The 18,680-nt window shown below is 41.6% G+C and overlaps 1 protein-coding gene across 1 annotated transcript; it reads left to right on the top strand.

Annotated features, from left to right (window-relative positions):
- The first annotated feature begins 63 nt into the window (after positions 1 to 63).
- On the top strand, positions 64 to 18,678 carry snrkb (SNF related kinase b). Its single transcript, XM_085280489.1, has 5 exons — positions 64 to 359; positions 2,161 to 2,518; positions 2,633 to 3,027; positions 13,397 to 13,538; positions 15,541 to 18,678. The coding sequence occupies exons 2-5, from the start codon at positions 2,283 to 2,285 to the stop codon at positions 16,625 to 16,627; spliced, it is 1,860 nt and encodes a 619-aa protein (XP_085136615.1). The 5' UTR covers positions 64 to 359; positions 2,161 to 2,282; the 3' UTR covers positions 16,628 to 18,678.
- Positions 18,679 to 18,680: the final 2 nt, after the last annotated feature.

Below are 18,680 nucleotides of genomic sequence, written 5' to 3' on the forward strand. Positions count from 1 at the left end.
TTTTCCTCTCCTCACTGCGTACAAGAGGCTCGCGACCGCTGGCTGCTCCGCGCGAGCGAGCGAGCGAGCGAGACGAAATATGCATTGACGTCAAAAGCTAGCCGGACACGCGCGCGCACGACAAGTTCCGTTCTGCAACTTCGATGAGCGGGCGCGCGGTCGCGGAGCTCGAGGACACGGAGAGAGTGCGAAGTGAGGCGGGCGGTCATGAGAAAAGTATGGACCGGGAACATGGGAGTGTTGTGAAAGACAGCAAGAAGCTGCCGACTCACACAGCAGAATTCAGCGGGGACACCGAGCGTGGAGCCGCGGAGTGACCGAAAGAGCCGCTCGCTACTCGGGATATTTACACGACAATGGTAAGTTAGCACCGCCGCCACCGCTGTATCTTCACAGCAGTAACGGCACTTTACTGCCGTAGCTCTGTCGGTGTCCGTGAGGTTGTTGGTAATGGTTGTTTTGGAGGATGACTACATGCGCGTGCGTGTGTGTGCCAACTCGGGACTGCAGTTGAGGCCAAGAAGAGAACAGCTGGCCTTAACACAAGTGTGGCAGCCCCGAGTCAGGATTACGGGGTGCAGTGGATGTGATACAACTGTACAACCGAGGACATTAGCACATATCTAAGACAGGGAGGCCTGATTCTGCCCGGAGAAGCTGTTCAGAGGGGCTTTAAATAGGCTGCCGATAATAGTGATGCTGCGTTATATACTGGTGATAAATAAATCATAGTGTAAAAGGTTGTAGATGAAAAAAACAGTTGTCCGTTTTGATAAAATCATATGTCTGCCTCAGAATAGCTCAAAAGGGTCCTCTGAGCCTTTGTTTGAAATGATTGTTGTAGTTGTCAGTGTAATCAAGTGAACGCTAACTCAAAAGAGATGCAAAACAGTTAGAGAGAAGGCACAAAAACAAGCAGAGATGATGCCAAATACACTCAAAACTCCCGTCAAAGAAGTGGAAAATGACTGCAAAGAGATGTTAAACAACTGCAGAGATACAACATGACAAAAAGTAGAGAAAAACAACTGTGGAAAGAGATGCACGGTGACTGCAGATACTCAAAACAACAGAAAAGTCACAGAGAAAAGCCCACTTAGAGATACAAAGAGATGCAAAAGTTTCTTCTGCTTATGGGAAGAAAAAAGTTGTGAAAACAACTACGGCGTGAGAAAAATAAAAGCTAAAAGTTTGGTGGAAAAAAACAATATTAGCTACATTTTTAACACTAAAAACTAAACCGAAAGCAAGCAGAGTCTGGGAAATAACTGAAACGAAATCAAAATGAAAACAGAAATGTAAAAAACTGACTTGCAGGTAGGCACAAAAGAACAATCACACCGTGAAGCAAAGGGACTCTACAGAAATTATGGAATAACTACAGATACAGAGTACCTACAGAGATGCAAAACAACCCCTAAGAAACAGTATTTACAATTTTTTTTAAGGTTTTATTCACTAAAGGGGCTATTAGCTGCCAATGGATACTTCAGAGGTGTAGAACAACGTTTTTTTTTTTTTTTTTAATTTACTGGGCTTAAAGTTTTCCCACACAACAAAGATTTAATTTCTAGTAACTTTGAACAACATCTACTTTATTTTTCTGTTTTTCACCTTTATAGATGAACTCCCATCCGTGTGTTTACCTGTTTTCCTCCAACTGAATAACCTAATAAAAATCAAAAGAAAGCAGCAGTGAAGCTGGGGATGATATAATGATGATATCATCAGGTCTATTGCCACCTTGTGACCCTCTTAACCGAACTAATGACACACAAACACACTCGCGTACGCGCACAGATGTACATTATGGTTTCTTGTTACAGTATTGATTAAGCGTGCCATTTGTGCTTGATGGTGTTATTTGAGATGGAGCCAAACGCAGCCCCTCAGACAATAACACAATATTTTACACTCTGTTGCTCTTATTGCTAGACTGTAATTCTGCTACACTCTAATCTAGTCCTCGCTACTTAATTTAACCGTGTCCTGTTTTCTGTGCCTTTCGTTAAGCGATGTTTAATATCAGCCTCTTTCTGGTCCCGTGCCTGATGGCAGCAGCTGACCTCATCGAAAGCCCTTTTCCCTTCGGGCCAAAGGCCAAAATAATCAGCACAGTCAATTTAGTTTCATTGTGTTGTCATTTCTTTGTCCAACCAGGCGACTCTTCAGCAGTGAGGAACTTCGCTGCCTTGCACCTTCCCTCCCTTTTTTCAGTCCTTGACACCTTCACGCAACCAATTTCCACCTGCTCTCTTGTGAAGCCCCTCTCAGTTTTAAATATGGACTCCTCTGGAGGTATAAATGCTTCCCAGGATGAACATCCGGACCTGCAGAGCAGCCCTGGTCGCTCTGATCTCAGCGGACTGTACCATCTGGGTCGGACGTTGGGCAGGGGTCACTTTGCTGTTGTTAAACTGGGCCGTAATGTCAACTCGGGGCAACTGGTGGCTGTCAAGATGATAGACAAGACAAAACTAGATGTAATGGCAACGAGCCACCTCTTACAGGAAGTGAGGTATGAATGATAAAAAATAAAGATTGAACAGATACTGATCTCAGACTAAGAAGCTTGCTGTTCAAGATGAATGGTTGAAACCATCTTTGTTTAAATGTGTCCCTCCATTATCAGATGCATGAGGCGGGTGCAGCATCCCAACGTGGTTCGCCTTTACGAGGTCATCGACACACCCACCACTCTCTACCTGGTGATGGAACTGGCTGAGGGCGGTGACCTCTACGACTACATCCTCCGCCACGAGGGAGGCGTGGCCGAGGTTACCGCCAAGCGTCACTTCGCCCAGATTGTGCGTGCTGTGTCCTACTGCCACCAGCTGCATGTAGTGCACCGGGACCTGAAGCCTGAGAACGTGGTTTTCTTCCCTCAGCAAGGCGCCGTCAAGCTCACTGACTTTGGGTTCAGCAACTTATTCCAGCCTGGGATGATGCTGGCCACCAGCTGTGGGTCGCTGGCATATTCTGCTCCTGAGATTCTGCTGGGAGAAGAGTACGATGCTCCGGCTGTGGGTGAGACAGAGAAAATGTATTTTCTTTTTTGTATCTATGTGTTGTTATTTTGTTTTGTTTTTTAAGCGCTGAGCTTGAGATCAGAGATTTTAAAGCTGCCAGGCAAACCTGGACAAAGGGAGGCAAACATAAAATGCAAATTAGTCTTATATAACATCATCATATTTAGAAATATCCGCTTTGTTGGCTTTGTTTTTATACTCTGTTATTATGGTAATATTATGAGGGGGGAAAAACAATATTTGACAAACTGTTGAACAGTGGTAGAATGTAAGAGTATTTTTAGTAGGTTTATGATATATCCCACAGAAATACTCACAATACTCACACAATACTTCCTTGTGTTCCTAAATAAATTCCAAGTAAATAATTATATTGTAGTCATTAATTCTATATCTACATTTAACGAGGCAGTAATCAGCTGCCTCGACAGTGAGTTCCTCATCCTTTGGATGGACTAGCTTGCCTTCTTGGCCTGCTCTGCAAGCCTCCAGCTTACCTCAGATCTCCAGAACAGAAAAAAGGACTATGCACTCCAAGAGAGTGAAGCTGGAGTCCATCTGGCTGCTGAACGAAAGCCTCGAGACAGCTGAACAACCACCATAATAGCAACATGCATGTCTCTACAGACACACTAGCCAGGAAAGACTGTAGGTAGTTGTTGTCTCAGTTATATAAAGTGTCAATAATAAACAAAATATATCTGGGTGGCCCTCTCAAGTACAGTGGGAAAAACTCGCAGTCCAGTAAAACCAGTGACAGGGGCTCATAAGTAGACAGGTGAGCACAAACTGCACTGGAGTGTTTGTATTATCAAACTTGAACATTTTTAAAGTGTAAATAGCAGACATTGGTCAGTTCTACCTCCTCAAATATGTGATAATGAACTTTGTTTTGTGTATTGGAATGCTTAAGTTGTTATGCATTCTAACACATACACGACGGAGAAATTAAAGCAGTCAGTGTGCTCTATTTTTTCTCGTAAAATCGATTAATAGAGAAACAAATTTACAGATTTTTCAAAAAATGAAATGATTAAAGGCCTCTGTACTTTTGAGCGATGCCCAGAGGTTGCATGCAGCATCAAAGTCTTTCTTTTCTTTGATTAGCATGTGTAATTTTGCCATCGAGGCTTCAATATCTGTTTCATGTCATTTAATTATTTTCCACTCTGAGCAGAGCAAACTTGCCTGAGGGTAAATTCAGTAGCTTTCTACCAGACGCCTTATCATTGTCGGCACCCACATCAGATTTTACCCATTCGTCATGGGAGCAAAGTTGTTAAAATATACATTTTCGTCTGAGGATTTTAACATTTCTTTTTCTTAACCTTAGATTAAGTAGTTTAGAAAAACTTACTTTTTTAAAGTCTGGTTGACGGCTGTTGAAGATCTTTTGTTCACACAGTAGAGTCAGCAGATTAGGTAAGATAAGATGAAGCTGTTTTGTCATGTGCTGTTGCCAATGGGTGGAAAAATTACTGATTGTGTTTGATGCAGCTGCAACAAACTGCTAACACAGTCAAAATTCACCAACAAGCCTGTATTGTCTGTTTCCGTGAGCCCAACTGTTTGTGTGGGTGAACAGTAGGTGCCCATATTTGTCTCTTTGACCCTGTGTAGGTATCCCTGTGCATTTCCTTGTGTCTCAGTGTGTCTCTTCCATATTTGTGTGCTAGTATGCAATTGTCTGTGTGTGTGTGTGTGTTTGTATATCCGTTGAGGATTAGTGTGTGTATCTGGGTCAGTCTAAGCAAGCCAGCCAGTCATGAGCCAACTGGGCACGTTCTGCAGAGGAACCAACCACTGCAGCTCACCAGCATGCCCCCACTCTGCATAACAAGCATTTGTGTGTGTGTGTATGTGTGCGAGAGGGAGATGAGGACAGAGACAGATAGCAGATAGAGAAACTACTGTGCATCACTGTTTATCCTTACTAGAAAGGCTGCTCTGTACTGTTGGGATTTGTGGGAGTTTAGAGGTGAAGCCGGCAGATAGATTGTGGGATTTGAGTTTATAGAAACAGAAGGAGAATTGAGGGATTTGGTCTTGCGCATCCCGGGGGGGCAGGCAAACTCAGCATGTGGGCTTCAGGGATGTCGGTGGTCTTATCTGCTAAGCTGGAATAGGCTGGATTTCGGCAAGGTCTGGTTGCCGTTCTGTCAACTACAAATGCATCTGTCTTGAATGTAAAATAGTTTGTGCTCTTGCAGAAGGGCTTTTACTGGCATTTGCACATGTAAATGGATCAAAACAAGAAAAACTGTAATTTAAGAAACCAGTGCTTTGAATTTGCTATATTGTTTATGGGTGTCGTAAAGATGAGAATTGTGATCTGAAGAATCTTTTCACACGCACACATAACTTCAGCATGACTTACAAGTTGCATTAGTTCCTTTTTAATGTCACTTCCTGTTTCTAAAAGCGTCCACTCGAAGGGCGTCCATTGAAATCCATTTATTATTATTACATCCTTTAAGCCTGTTTTCTGCTTCACTTGACTCGAAGCGCATTTTTCTGTTCTATTTTTGCTCGTCTTAGTGTGACTCAAACTGTAGATTTCATGTTTATGTCGTCACTTTGACAGAAATGTACACTTCCATCACTCCGTGCACACATGCATCTATATATTCATGAATGTTTGTCGTAATCCTGAGCTGCACAGAAGAAGAGATGTCCCTCAGTGATCTCAGCTTAGTAAGATGACTCATAAACCTATCTTTGCACGCGCACACACAGACTGCAGTCTGTGTCCGTTTGATATTTCAGTCTGATATAATCAGGCTGCTGTGGGGATTTTGTTTTATACTTTAAAGCCTGAAAGTATACTAGATGTACATCTGATAACTTTATACAGGATGTCACCAAACCAGTAAATCGACAAAGCAGCTTCTGTGGCTTTTCAAGGGGCTTACATGTACTATAATATTGGACTGACATGCAGGGGAGAGGGGATCTATTTTAACTGTTCAGCCTTCTTACCCACAGTTCTAGTTGTGTGGTACAAAAAGCAATATAAAGCAGCAGCTAATAATCTGAAACTTCTCTTCAGGGGGGCAATAATTTGAAAGACACCATGCAGCATGCTCGGCAATGCTTGCTACCTAGATAGCATAACATTCTGTAAAGTCGGAGGATGAAGGATGAGAGCTCTTTCTGCTTCTGAGCTCAGAGCTCCTCCTTACACAGCGACAGGGAATCAAGTGAGGCCGAGATCATGCATGATGATAAAAAGTGTACAGAAAGTTTTGAAGAACTCCGAATGGAGATCGTACCAACGCTGCAACACTAATAAGCTTGCTGTATGCTGACTGTGTTTAAAAAAACAGCAGCAACAATAAGAGGTGTTGTATCTGACAGAAGAAGATAACAGGCAGCCTGCTAAGGACTGGCTCTGTACTAGCCCTTTGTCAGATGTTAATGTTTGTTAATGAAAGCATATGAGTACATTATTTATTGTTTTGGTTTAATTGGTTTTATTGTTTCTTTATGTATGATGACATTAAAACCTTCTAGCAGCAGAGTGAAGCATTATAAACCAATAAAAATGTTGTCGTGTTCAAAAGTCATATTATTATTATTATTAATAATAATAATAATAATAATAAAACCCTAATATACTGTAAAACTTTCAAAATCTGCAGTCCAGCAATAGTTAACATGCAGCTTGATTGAAGACGTGGTGCTGGTGTTTGATGACGGTCATATGATTTAGAGTAGAGGCAGGAATGTCTGCAGGACTTCTTGCCTTTGAAAAAGATAAACACTGCAGTTACATAATATCTGCCCTTTACCGTGTGCGTGCATGTGTGTACACTTTCTGCACTCTAAGTGTAATTGTTAGGCTTCACAGACCAAGGTCATCGTGTTAACGATATATGTGGGTCTTTTCCTTATTTTTCCCAGTCACTGGCTAATGAGAATTAGTTTGTCATAAATTAAAGAGGACAAAAATAGTAGCTTATCAGTGTGGGAAAGAGCTCTTCCTGAACAAATGTAAATATGACAGCAAGAGGTGAGTTATGACAAAGAGTAGGGCTGTGCAATATAGTTGAGGGAAATGTCAGATAAGAAAAAAGGAAGAGCTAAAGTGGTCGGGTATGTTCTGTACAGGAGGAACTTCTGCTTTTGGCTGATTATTCTGAGAGTCAGCTACAAATGTTTGTGTTTCTGACAGCTGGTTGCCATGGAAAGGTTCAGCAAAATGCACTAACGTTATAAAGATGGCATAATCAGAAAAAACCCCCAAATGTGATAGAGGAAAAGCTGCTTTTTTACAGACTGAAGCATTAAATGTATGGGCTTTTTTGTGTCAGTTAGATTCTCTAAATACCTACATGCTAGATACAGTGCTTAGTAAGTCAGAAACAGTAATGAAATCTGGGGGTTACAGGTGGCTTTGAACTCTTTGATGTGCTCTCCAGTGTCGACAAATGTGTTCAGTCTTTGTATCTGGCTGCCACATCATACACACCACTCATTTGTCTGCTTTAGGGTGGAGGGTCATGGCTGCTCATTACCCAGTGGGGAGTAGCACATGTAAAGCCCCCTCTGAACATCCTATTTTAGACCAAGGAAGAGCTTCTTTACCGAGAGGTTTTCCGCACAAAACCTCTTTGTTGGTGTTTTCATATCAACCTCAAGGCTGCTTGACTGTTTGTAGCAACAAGTACTTTTCCAAAGCTTGAAAACCACAGCACCAGCAACGTTGACACATACTAGGAAGTATAATGGTGCAGTGAACAGATTATCTCTTAGCAACTAAATCCAAAAACAGATGCATCCTTCTTGGGGGGAATATTGTGCAACAGTGTGCATCAGTCGATGTTTCTGGGCACAGCATGTGATTTGTAATGGCTCTCTCTTAGGACCTAAGAAATGCTTCTCAACTTTTTTTTTCTTGTTCTTTTAAACAGTCTTTGCTGTCACCTGCCCGAAAGTAGCCTAAAGGGTTATTCTGCGTCAGGTCAGCAAACGCTTCCCACCTGACCGTCTCAATCCAGGAAAATGATGCACTTTTTTTTAATAGGAATTCAACATTAAACATGCATTTTGGCATATTTTTTAAAATTCCAGTATTTCAGAATTTCATGTTGGATAAGAGAGCAACATGAAAGCAACTTGGCTTTCTGTGATACCAGGGCGGGGGGAAATTTTCTGTTAATTTAATGAACTGATGGCATATCCGTAAATGAAATTGATTGCTAAAGTATTTTAAATGGCATCATCCTATTCTGAATAAATAAATACATTCTTAATGTGTTAAACTTCAGTAGTCAGTGTAAGGCTTCAGTCACACAGGCCTGGAGACCTGTCGGCAACCAGTATATTATCTGAGGTGGAGATATCTAGTAGTTACTGGTTGATTACATGGCCAGTGGCTTCTGGAGATTTCTGGAAATTGCTAGCTGAATTGGTCACAAAAAAAGTGTACGGTGCTGCACCGAAAACCTCCTTGCAATTGCTTAGGTTGCCTGCAGGTTGCCATGGTCACCAGTACTTTGTATTACTCATCAAATGGCAGTGAAATTGTGACCAAATGTGTTGGTTGCAGCAGTAAGATACAACTTTTATTTTGAAGGTGTTTACAGTGTCACTATAGTTTGGTGAGAAAATAGCGAGCATTTGCAGACGAATCGGTACATGTCATGCAAACTGAAGGCAACAGCAGCAATCTGTTAGCAACTAAAGCAGTCATTAGCAGGGTTTTGGTGCAGCAGCCACTCACCAGTCAGTTGAGACTGTTCTTATATAGACATTTTTCCCAGAGATTTCCAAGGAGGTCACCAACTGGTCTCTATTTTAAGATATCAGTGGCACAGCAAAATAAGTTCCTGACTTTGTCATAAGAGTGCCTACAGAGCAAAACCTTGTTTGAATACTTTTCTGTTGTGTTTAAGGGGGGAACTGTACTTCCTGACTAGTTCAGCTACTTTTGTGTGGACTCTCCAGTCTGCTCACTGTAAGCTTCACATTTGTTTTAAGGGGATGAACACATGATTCAGTAGCAATATTAGTAAAATTACATTTACCAGAACAACCTGAAAAGTATCTGTATGAATGCCAGTTTTGGTCCAGAATAGTTCGCTAAATGTAATTTGCCTGAATTTTTGATACGCACTGCAAAAAAATTTAATAAAAACTATCACATTATTTCATTAATGTTCCAATTTAGCGTTTTGGCCGGTGTTGTTATTTACTATTGTTTTAAGTTTATTACTGCATTTCTTTTGAAGTAACACAGTTTCATGTCAAGGTAACCACACCAGATGACTTCACAGTTATTAAAATAATATGAGTATGTATTTTCATGTATTGACAACTTCCTTCCTTATCAAGATTTTTATGAAAGACTTAGAAGATAATCATATCAAAATAATAACATTTCCCAAGATCATGAGAAATTCCTGTAATACATCGGTTACTGATGATCTAACAGCATTTTTCATGCTGGCCAAATGTGGGCAAAAAAAGGGCTGCATTTATATTTAGTCTGAACTTGAGGACCCGTTGGAAACGAGTCAGCTGTGCTGACCCTTTCTGACGTATTTGGCCTTGAAAAGTGTACTTAAAAGGAGATGGCCCCAGTAGAGAACCACAGATCAGTCATTAACTCTTTGAAGCTGCAGTGAATTCTGTGCACGAGGTTTTGTATCGCAACAGTTTTCATAGTTTAACTTATTTTCTAACGTGATTCAGCCTATATCTGCATCTGGTTTGTGTTTACTTTGTATGGATGTATGTGTGTGTGTCTGCTGTTGATCTTTGTCCTGTCAGCAGGCCACTAATGCATGGTAAGAATGTGTGATATTCCCCAGTGAGCAGAGAAAAGTACACTCCCAGCACTCAGTGGTTTCTCCTCCCTGTTGCATAATACGTCCCTGGACCAATATTAGCGTGTGCATGAGCGTGCGTGCGATAGTCGTGTGGTGAGAACTGAGGGCTCTTGTTTGGACTGTCATGAGAACAATGTGGAACAATGGCTGGATGTCTGATCACATACGGGGCTGTTACATGTGAGAATCACTGGATGGAGGAGGATTTGAATGTACCACAATGTTTTATTATACTCCTAAAAATATTTTTGAAATCCTTTTATGTCTGACTTGCTCAGGATTTAATAAGGAGGGTTTTGTTTTGTGTTATTATAACGGTGTGTGTAGCTGCAGGCACACTGCATCTCTGCAGTTTCAGGATTACCTGTGCCCTAAAACATGTCCACTATTATGTGTTATTTTAAACTAATGTGAACTAAATTAGTTGCAAAACTGATTGCACTGCAAGTGTGCTGTGTCCACAAGGGCTTCAATTCTGAGAAACGGATGTCGATATTTAGAAAACAAAGAGCATCTCAGGGTTATGGTTAGCAGTCTAGCAGTCTCAGGTAATACATGTGTCATTTTTATTATTAACTCTAAACCTCCCCCACATTTTCCGTATAAATGTTATTTATTGTGGTTACTGCTCGTCTTTCTTGTAGCACCAGTGTGGGACAGCTCTCCAGTTTCATTGAACTATTGCATAAAGTTTGACAATTATGTGGTTTGATGACCACATCCTATGGGGTAGCTGCATAGGCAGAGACCACATTTACTTACTTCTGGTGCAAACATTTCGTTCTATAAGCAGGCCTGAAATATGACAGATACTAGGTTACTCCTAGTAGGATTTCAAAGGGTAAAGAGTTCGAACATGTGCATCCGGTGCTTTAAATGGAACAAATCGAATCGGCAGATTGCTGATTCACTTTGTTCCATTGAATCTTTTTTTTATTTTATTTTTTACTGGAAACATTTGTGTGTAGCGTGTTAGCATGTGTCTGTTAGCACTGAATGCAATAACCTTTAAAATCAGAATCAGAATACTTTACTAATCCCTAAGGAAATTGTGTGGGTTACAGTTGCTCTAAGACAGTAACAGACTAACCTAATTAAATAATATGATATATTACAAAGAAAGATCACTAATATATACAAATCACTTAAATATCAAGACTATTATAGAGGTGAAATATATATGATTGACATTTAACTCTAACCTGTAAAACATTTGTTATTTTACTGTAGAGCATGTGCAAAGGGTGGAGCTATTACGGTGTGTACAGTGTATTACATGGAGGAGTTGTACAGGGTCGTTCAGTGGTGCTTTTTGGTTATCTCAGTCTCTCCAATCTGTTCAATGTGTCTCAGATCTAAAAACCAGTCTGCCTACGGCCCAACTCCATTCTCTCCCACTCTTTCCCTTTTATTGTAAACTAGTAAAAGTTTTGAAAAAGCCCTCCAAAATAAAAATAAAAAATAGCTGGGGTATATGTGTAAATTAATTAATTTCAAAAGACGAAGCGATTGTCATACATAACATAACTAAACTCTAAAAAGCACTTGTTGTACTACTACTGTTTTATTTGTACTCATTTCTTTGTTTCATTAAGAAAAAGGGAAATCGAGGCAGCAATTTATTGACATATGCAAACATAAATGGAAATACAGTGTAAGGCGGGTCTTTGTTTTTTGTTTTTGTTTTCCTGGTTCTTAAGGTCATAATTTTCAGATACTGTTTCTGTGTTGCTGATAGATTTAAGGGACTCCCACTTCTTCTTTTTGTCCAATTTCCTCAAATTTATTTTGCTGAAATATGGTAAGTTTTCAGCTAATCCCTCTTTGGTAATCATCCTGTAGGTACAAAACTGCTATTTTATGCATGTCTCTTGGCATTTTTCAACTAAATTCAAATAGAGAAATCTGATCAAACTGTCTGCTTTTGCAACAAAGTATCTTTCTGGATGACTTTTTGGTCTCGTTCAGTAATATCAAGTCTCTTTTGATACAGCGTGATGTTCATTTTTTAAACGTCAGTTCCCTTCAGGTTTAAACTGGTTGTGTCACTGACAAATGTTACTAAATGAGCACGCTGTGTCCCCTTAGTTCATTATCTCATAACACAACCTCATTAACCAGTGATGATTGTCTTTCTCACAGTCAGGAGTACAGCTTAATATTTTATTACTGGTGTGGACAGTTAGTTTGAACCAAGATTATTGTTCATGTTGTGATATCACTGATGTCAAAGGTTGAGCCTTAAGCTGAATTAAAGGACAAGTAATATGAGCTGGTTAATGAAGGATTGATAGTTAAGAAGCTGAGGCACTAAAATCTTTAGGATTTCGCCCCTTGGAATGGTCAATGTTTTTGAATGTAGGTATTTGAATTCTGACGAGCGTTACGGCTTTTACCAGACCTCGCCTGCTTTAACCAACAGCCCCTCAGAGGTATCGCAGTACAGGCATGACAAGTGTTTGTATCATAGTTTCAGTCTCGGTTTCACAGCTGTAATTCTTCTGCAGGAAAGAACACAAAAGATGTGTAAATACGCTTAAAAAAATTAGTTTTAATAGCTTTATATGTGGAGCGCAGTGTTCCCTGAAGAATCCACAGTGGAGGGGAAAACTGAAAGATTAGCAGCAAAAGCTGTAAAATCAAGGTCAGACCACTTTAATTACCCTTTAGGTCGCACACGAAGGAAACGGGATATCAGCAGAGACAGGTTTTAGCGATGAAGATTTACGATCTGTGATATTTACAGTGTTACATTGGGGCTGGCACACAATGCAAACAGTGTTCAGTGTTCTTTTTTCCAGTGTTTGGGAAGCAACACGAGAAGAGGCATAAAAGATAGAAGGGAGTTCATTCTCAGAATAGCACAACACCACAACAAGCCATCTGTTTGTTATGGCCTTCAGCCCTCAGATCGCTTTCCTCAGCTTGCGTGAGTTTCCTTGACCCGGCTGCTGTGTTCTTGCCTCACTGAGGCCGTTTTGAGTGTGAATCGACTTCCTCTTGCTACATCAGGACGGGAGAGGGAGGGTAGGCAAGTGGAAAAGGGGAAGGAAAGGGAGGAGACGGGAAAAGGGCACGCTGTCAGCAGTGCTGTCGGTCAGGAAGCCCGGGCATGTGTGAATGTGGTTTTACAGTCGGGGTCAGGAGCGCTTAGCCGAGTTGTCTACAGCTTAGCGCTTAAAGTTTTGACTCTTAAAAACCGGACATCCAGCTGTTACTCACAAGCTTTCCTCTTAGATTGTTTCACGTCATTGAGGAATGCAGTAGTTTAATCTGAGCTGCTCTGTTGTGTGTACCCTGACCCTAGACCTCACTGTTGCTCTAAGGCAGAAAGGAGACCACTTGAGATCAATGAGTAGAGCTACATTCAAAAAGGCAATTTTTTAAATACCCTATCTGACCCGTGGAGCTCGGAGTATTCTAACTATGATGAGAGAGCAGAGGGATGGGAGGCTATTTTCAGTCTGGAAATTATTTGCTATTTAAGGCAAATTTTTGTGATTTTTTTTGTGTGTGTGTGTGTGTGTGTTCCAGATATCTGGTCTCTGGGGGTGATCCTCTACATGCTGGTGTGTGGAGTCCCTCCCTTCCAGGAAACCAACGACAGCGAGACTCTGGTCATGATTTTGGACTGTCGTTACTCCATTCCTGAACATGTGTCTGACGAGTGCAGAGAGTGAGTAAAATCTTAGCTTACAATCAAGGTCCTCTCAGGCCAGATCTTCAGAGGAAGAAAAAGGTTTTATTATTCTGAATGCTTTATTTTTGATTTCTCTGCCAGAGGGTTCTGCTGTTCAGTAGATGAGTTAAAAATCTGCTGACCGTAAAATCATCTCATTAGCGTGCGTTTCACTGAATAACTTCAGTGTCCTAGTTTCCTCAAAGGCTCCATTACCCTGCTGCACATATAGTTCTCCCTAACAGTGTGAGAATCATCCCAAACATTGCAACACAGAAACTTCTGGGTCTTTAGTTTTGCTAATCCGGAAACAAAATAAAGCTCACAGGTGCACATCTGTCTTCACAATCTTACCTTCACTCCTAACAGTCTGATCCAAAACACACACACTGGGTTAACATCGGGACAGCGTTAACACCTCCAAACCCAGTTACAACCTCTGCAGGATGTCCTGTGAACATAAACCAGGAAGTTCTCAAATCCTAATAAGTCAATTCAAATACACAACATTAATTTTCAAAAATCAGATATGTATTTTCTTGCCTGTTGTCCACATTGATGTAATTTTGTTGTGGGGTTTTTTTTTTTATGAGGAAAGGAGAGAATTGGGAGCTAGATGTACCGCCCCCACTCACAAGGAGATTACCTCTGATTGGGTCACTTCCAAACCTTTCTACATAACTTCATTAGTTTGATCGCCGATCTTGGATCTGGTCTCTGGAGGATATTTTCATCTTGTTTTAATTTGTTGATAAAAGTGTCAGTACACGTCATCTTTTTTTTTTTTTTTTTTTTGTCCTTGTGCATTCATTTTTACCCCTTAGCTGAGCAGGCGGCGTGAACATGATAACTCGAGGCAACGCAGGATTATGATATTGACTACTACTAAATATCCTAAACAAGTTCAAATTTCAATGATCTCGATCAAAGGGTCAGAGGTCAAATTTTCTGAAAAACTTGAGAATCCCATAACTCAAGCAGGAAGTCACATAGGATATTGACATTTATACCACAGGTGCATCTACTAAGAGTCTGAGGGTCCGCATTGGCGACCGCAAATATTTTTATTAGTTATCGTCTTGTTTTTTTGTGAGGGAAAAGGTCATTGAAAAAAAAAGTGATGTAAATTTGGTCTGAGCGACATGTCACACTGAGCTCCTTTGTGTACCAAAGTGTTGTGGAGTCAAATGTAAGGCCATCTGTGCATCAGCTAAAGCTTGCAGAAAATTGGGTCATTCAGTGAGGCAGTGATTACAAGCACAGCAGCAAATCTACAATGACTGAAAAAGAAAAGAATCAAGGTGTCAAAGTCCAGACCTCCATCTGACTGTAATGCTGTGCAAGCACCAATCTTTTTTGTTCTCTGTGTTATGAAAGAGGGAAGTTCAGATTACTGGCCAGTAAACCAACAATAAATCTGACTTTCAGCAGCACGCCACTTTTTAGGCTCATTTCACGGTTCTTGTCATCATCGAGCCGTTTCTGTACAACACGGGCACCATTAGAAATACATCGTTTACACACCGTTTTTTATTTACATCACAAGTGGGGAGTCAAAGGCCTTAGCCTTGAATACCAAAGAGTGTGTGTGTAAAAAAAACAGAAGCTTTATTTCCATCTTCCTCCCCAAAGGTTTTTTCCAGCTTGTCTTCGGTCTTCTGAGGTTAAAAAGGCAGCAGCCATAAATACTCTCTGCCCTGTGGTTTTTGTCAGATTATCTGCAGCAGCAAACACATCCTCGAACATCTGACCCGGCACTTGTCATATGACTCTGCCCTCGGTCACACAATGGTGTGTTTCAATTGAGAAGAGGAGCTGAATAGAACAGAAGATCCTTCTGGACATACGGGTTTTAATAAGTGTGCCGATGGCCTAGATCAGATCAGAATCAGGTCGTTTTCTGTGTCAAATCAGTCGCTCCAAAAGCTTATCGCTTAAAGTATAACAGACGTTTACATCACCTCCATCAAACAATAAAATTCTCTGTCTTTCCTGTCAGTCTGATCTCCAGGATGCTGCAGAAAGATCCATCTCGCCGCTCCTCACTTGATGAGATTGAGGCTCACCACTGGCTCCAGGGGTTGGATAACGCCCTCCTCAGTCCAGAGGCCCCACCGCACTGGCTCTCAGGGGCCCTTTCTCCCAGCTCTCCCCACTCAGGAGTGCCTGAGTGCGGGGATCTACTCGCTGCAAGGCCATCGTCTGACAAGCCCTTCCCTGCTCCGTGGCAGCCCAGCCTCAGCTTCACCCTGCGTCCACCTCCAGCTGAAGAGCCTCCCATCACCAAGAACCTTCCTGCACTTCAGCAGATCTGTGAGGAGGAGGAGGAGGAAGAAGAAGAAGAGGAGGAGGAGGAGGAGGAGGAGGAAGAGAACGAAAGTATGATAAAAGAAGGGGAAGGCTCTGCCTCTTTACTAGAGGGAGAGCCAGAAAGAGAAACTAAAAAGACACAGGATGGAGCAGACAATCAAGACAGCAGTGAAGAGGAAGAGTTAAGAAGCTCATTGGAGGTGATGAAGGAGGGGGACAAAGCAGAGGTGGAGACAGAAATCAAAACTGAAGACAGTGGGTGTGTGATTTCAGATCAGCCAGTCAGTCATGGAGACAGGCTGGTCAGTCAGATTCCTGAAGTCTCGCCATTCTCCCAGCTGGCTTTGGGTGTGCCGTGCTGTCAGGGCCAGCATGACATCACAGCCCGAGAGGAAGGAAAGGACGAGGAGGTGGAACCCAACAACAACACCAACAAACCCCATCCTCCTCTCCCTAAACCTGACCCCCATCACTCCCCGGTGTCCTCCGCCAGGCGGAACAAGATGGAGCTGCAACAAGGAGGACGAGAAGGCGACAGGGGAGGAGAAAGCGGTAGAGATGACCTCTTAACAGACAGGTGTCAGCCCCACAGCGCAGCGACGACCCGGGAGGAGTCTGCCCCGAGGGTGGAGCAGGGAAAACGGCACAGCGTGAAGCTTCGTGAGCGTCTCTTTCAGTTTCCTCTGTGTGAGAAAGCTCTGGCCTTCAACATACCGACACACAACAAGCCCAAGATCCTGCCGCTGGCTCAGTACAACTGCTGCCACGTGCTCTAAGTGAAACCGGCCCCGGCGATATTTGTTGTGCTGCTTCCACATTAGGGAGACAAGGGCTGTTTAGCGGTCCGCGGGTCACCGGCTACCGAGAACAAATCGCGTGAAGCGGCAGACCGCTGAGCTCGCTGCTGAGGCTTTCTGCCGCTGAGTGTACATGAAGGACCGTGTACAGCTTCATACGTGCAAACACTCCGCTCTAGCACTTTGCTCGTCTGGTAAACACCCAGAGAGCTGGTGCTGAGTACAGTAGTCAAACTTAGTAGAACCTCGTCCCTTTGCTGCTGTGTACAGGAGCCACCACAGAACTAAACGAGACTGTTTCCAATGTGTAGCTTAGAAACTTTACTGGACCTAACTGTATATGAACTTGGGAGACTGAAGAAAGAAGGTGATGGAGAGAGAAGAGAGAGAGATCTGATAACCACAAGCAGTTTTTATTGAATAAGCTAAAGTCCATTTTATTTGTTTGATGGTGCCTAACAGCATAAAATGGATTCATACTTCACATCACAGCGGTGTCATTTTAGTCTCGACTGCAAAAGCTCTGAAAGTCATTAATTGATTATCTTCTACAGATTCCTTATTTTATTACATATGTATAAGATGGACCTTTAAACTAGAGCTGCAAGTGTTTTTTTTATTATTGATCAGTCAGCCAAATATTATGATGGATTTGTTTATTTTGTCAGGAAACTGTGAGAAAGGGTGTTTGACCAGTGGACCAAAACCTGAATTCTCTTTAAATTGAGACTAAAAAAGAGGTTTTTAAAAAATAGACACATTTGACATCATGAGAACATCGACTGTTGGATTTTTTTTTTTTGGAGAAAAACATAATTATTAAAATAGCTGCAGATTTTTTTTGGGATGCACAGATGTATTATGTGACCGTCTACGCGCTTTATTTGGAATCTGATTCTGCTGCAGAGTAGCACTACTTTCCTTTTGCACATCCTGCCTGTGTTTGAAAGCTCTTATTATAAGCTGTTGTAAAGAAAGACGGAGACTGTTATGATATGATAGGACAGAGATGATATGATTTCCTGTCCTCTTAATCCTTGTTTCATACATATATAAATATATATTAATAGAATGGCTTGTCCTAACTTACCATATAAAGTGTTTCTAGACTCACTGGTCACTGATTGGGATGCAGATCTTCCATTTTTCTTTTTAATTCTGCTAAACATGGTAACTTTTTTTATTATTATCATTATTATTATTATTATTATTATAATTATTATTATTTTGGATGAGCAGATATAATGTTCCTTGATTAATTTTTTTTATAATGCGACAAAGATATGAATTCTCTAAAGAGATATGTGACTTTGCGCATGTTAATACTGTCATTTATCACAATATACCTCCACGTGTCTTGGACCTGACAGGACAGTCGTTGTTTCTATGTTCTCGTGTGACTGTAATTACCTTGAGGTAACCCACTGAATAATGAATTGCACACAGTATGACTACTGTAGCTGGCAGCTTTTAACAAGCGGTGTCCGGGGACTGGATGGCTAGATTTGTTGATCATTCGGCCCCAACCACAATGGCTTGTTATTGTGTAGCCGAGGAGACTCCATGTGGGATTATTTTGACATATAATGGCTCTGTGTGTTCTGTATTTTTTCCTTTTCGACGCAGATACAAAGGTGTAATGTTTTGTAGGGTGACAGAAGGTCAAAGCTGTACAATAAGCTACATCTTGCTCCTATAGTTCAGTAACCAGAGCTTGCTGTTGTCAGTCACTGCAGCTTCATGAGCTCAACAAATTGGATTTCTCATCAGGACCCGCCATCGTCGGTTCCCCACCTACATAAAGAGCGGCCGTCACGTGAAATCTGATTATCGCTCATGTTTCATCAGCCATGGAAGCATAAAATCTGTGCAGTAGAGGGATAAAATTATTTGCTTCTGTGTGATTGCAGCCTGTCTTTCCTCAGTGCGTCTCTGTCTACTGACCTGCATTATAACTAGGACCACATCTCTATGGAGCCATGAACTTATTTTTCTGTATTTATTTATTAAAATGGAATAAGTCAGCAGGATG

Source organism: Mchenga conophoros, linkage group LG7 (assembly GCF_057382185.1).
Source record: "Mchenga conophoros isolate Kocher_MC1m ecotype Shallow Benthic linkage group LG7, M_conophoros_male_GT1.1, whole genome shotgun sequence".
Lineage (NCBI taxonomy): Eukaryota > Metazoa > Chordata > Actinopteri > Cichliformes > Cichlidae > Mchenga > Mchenga conophoros.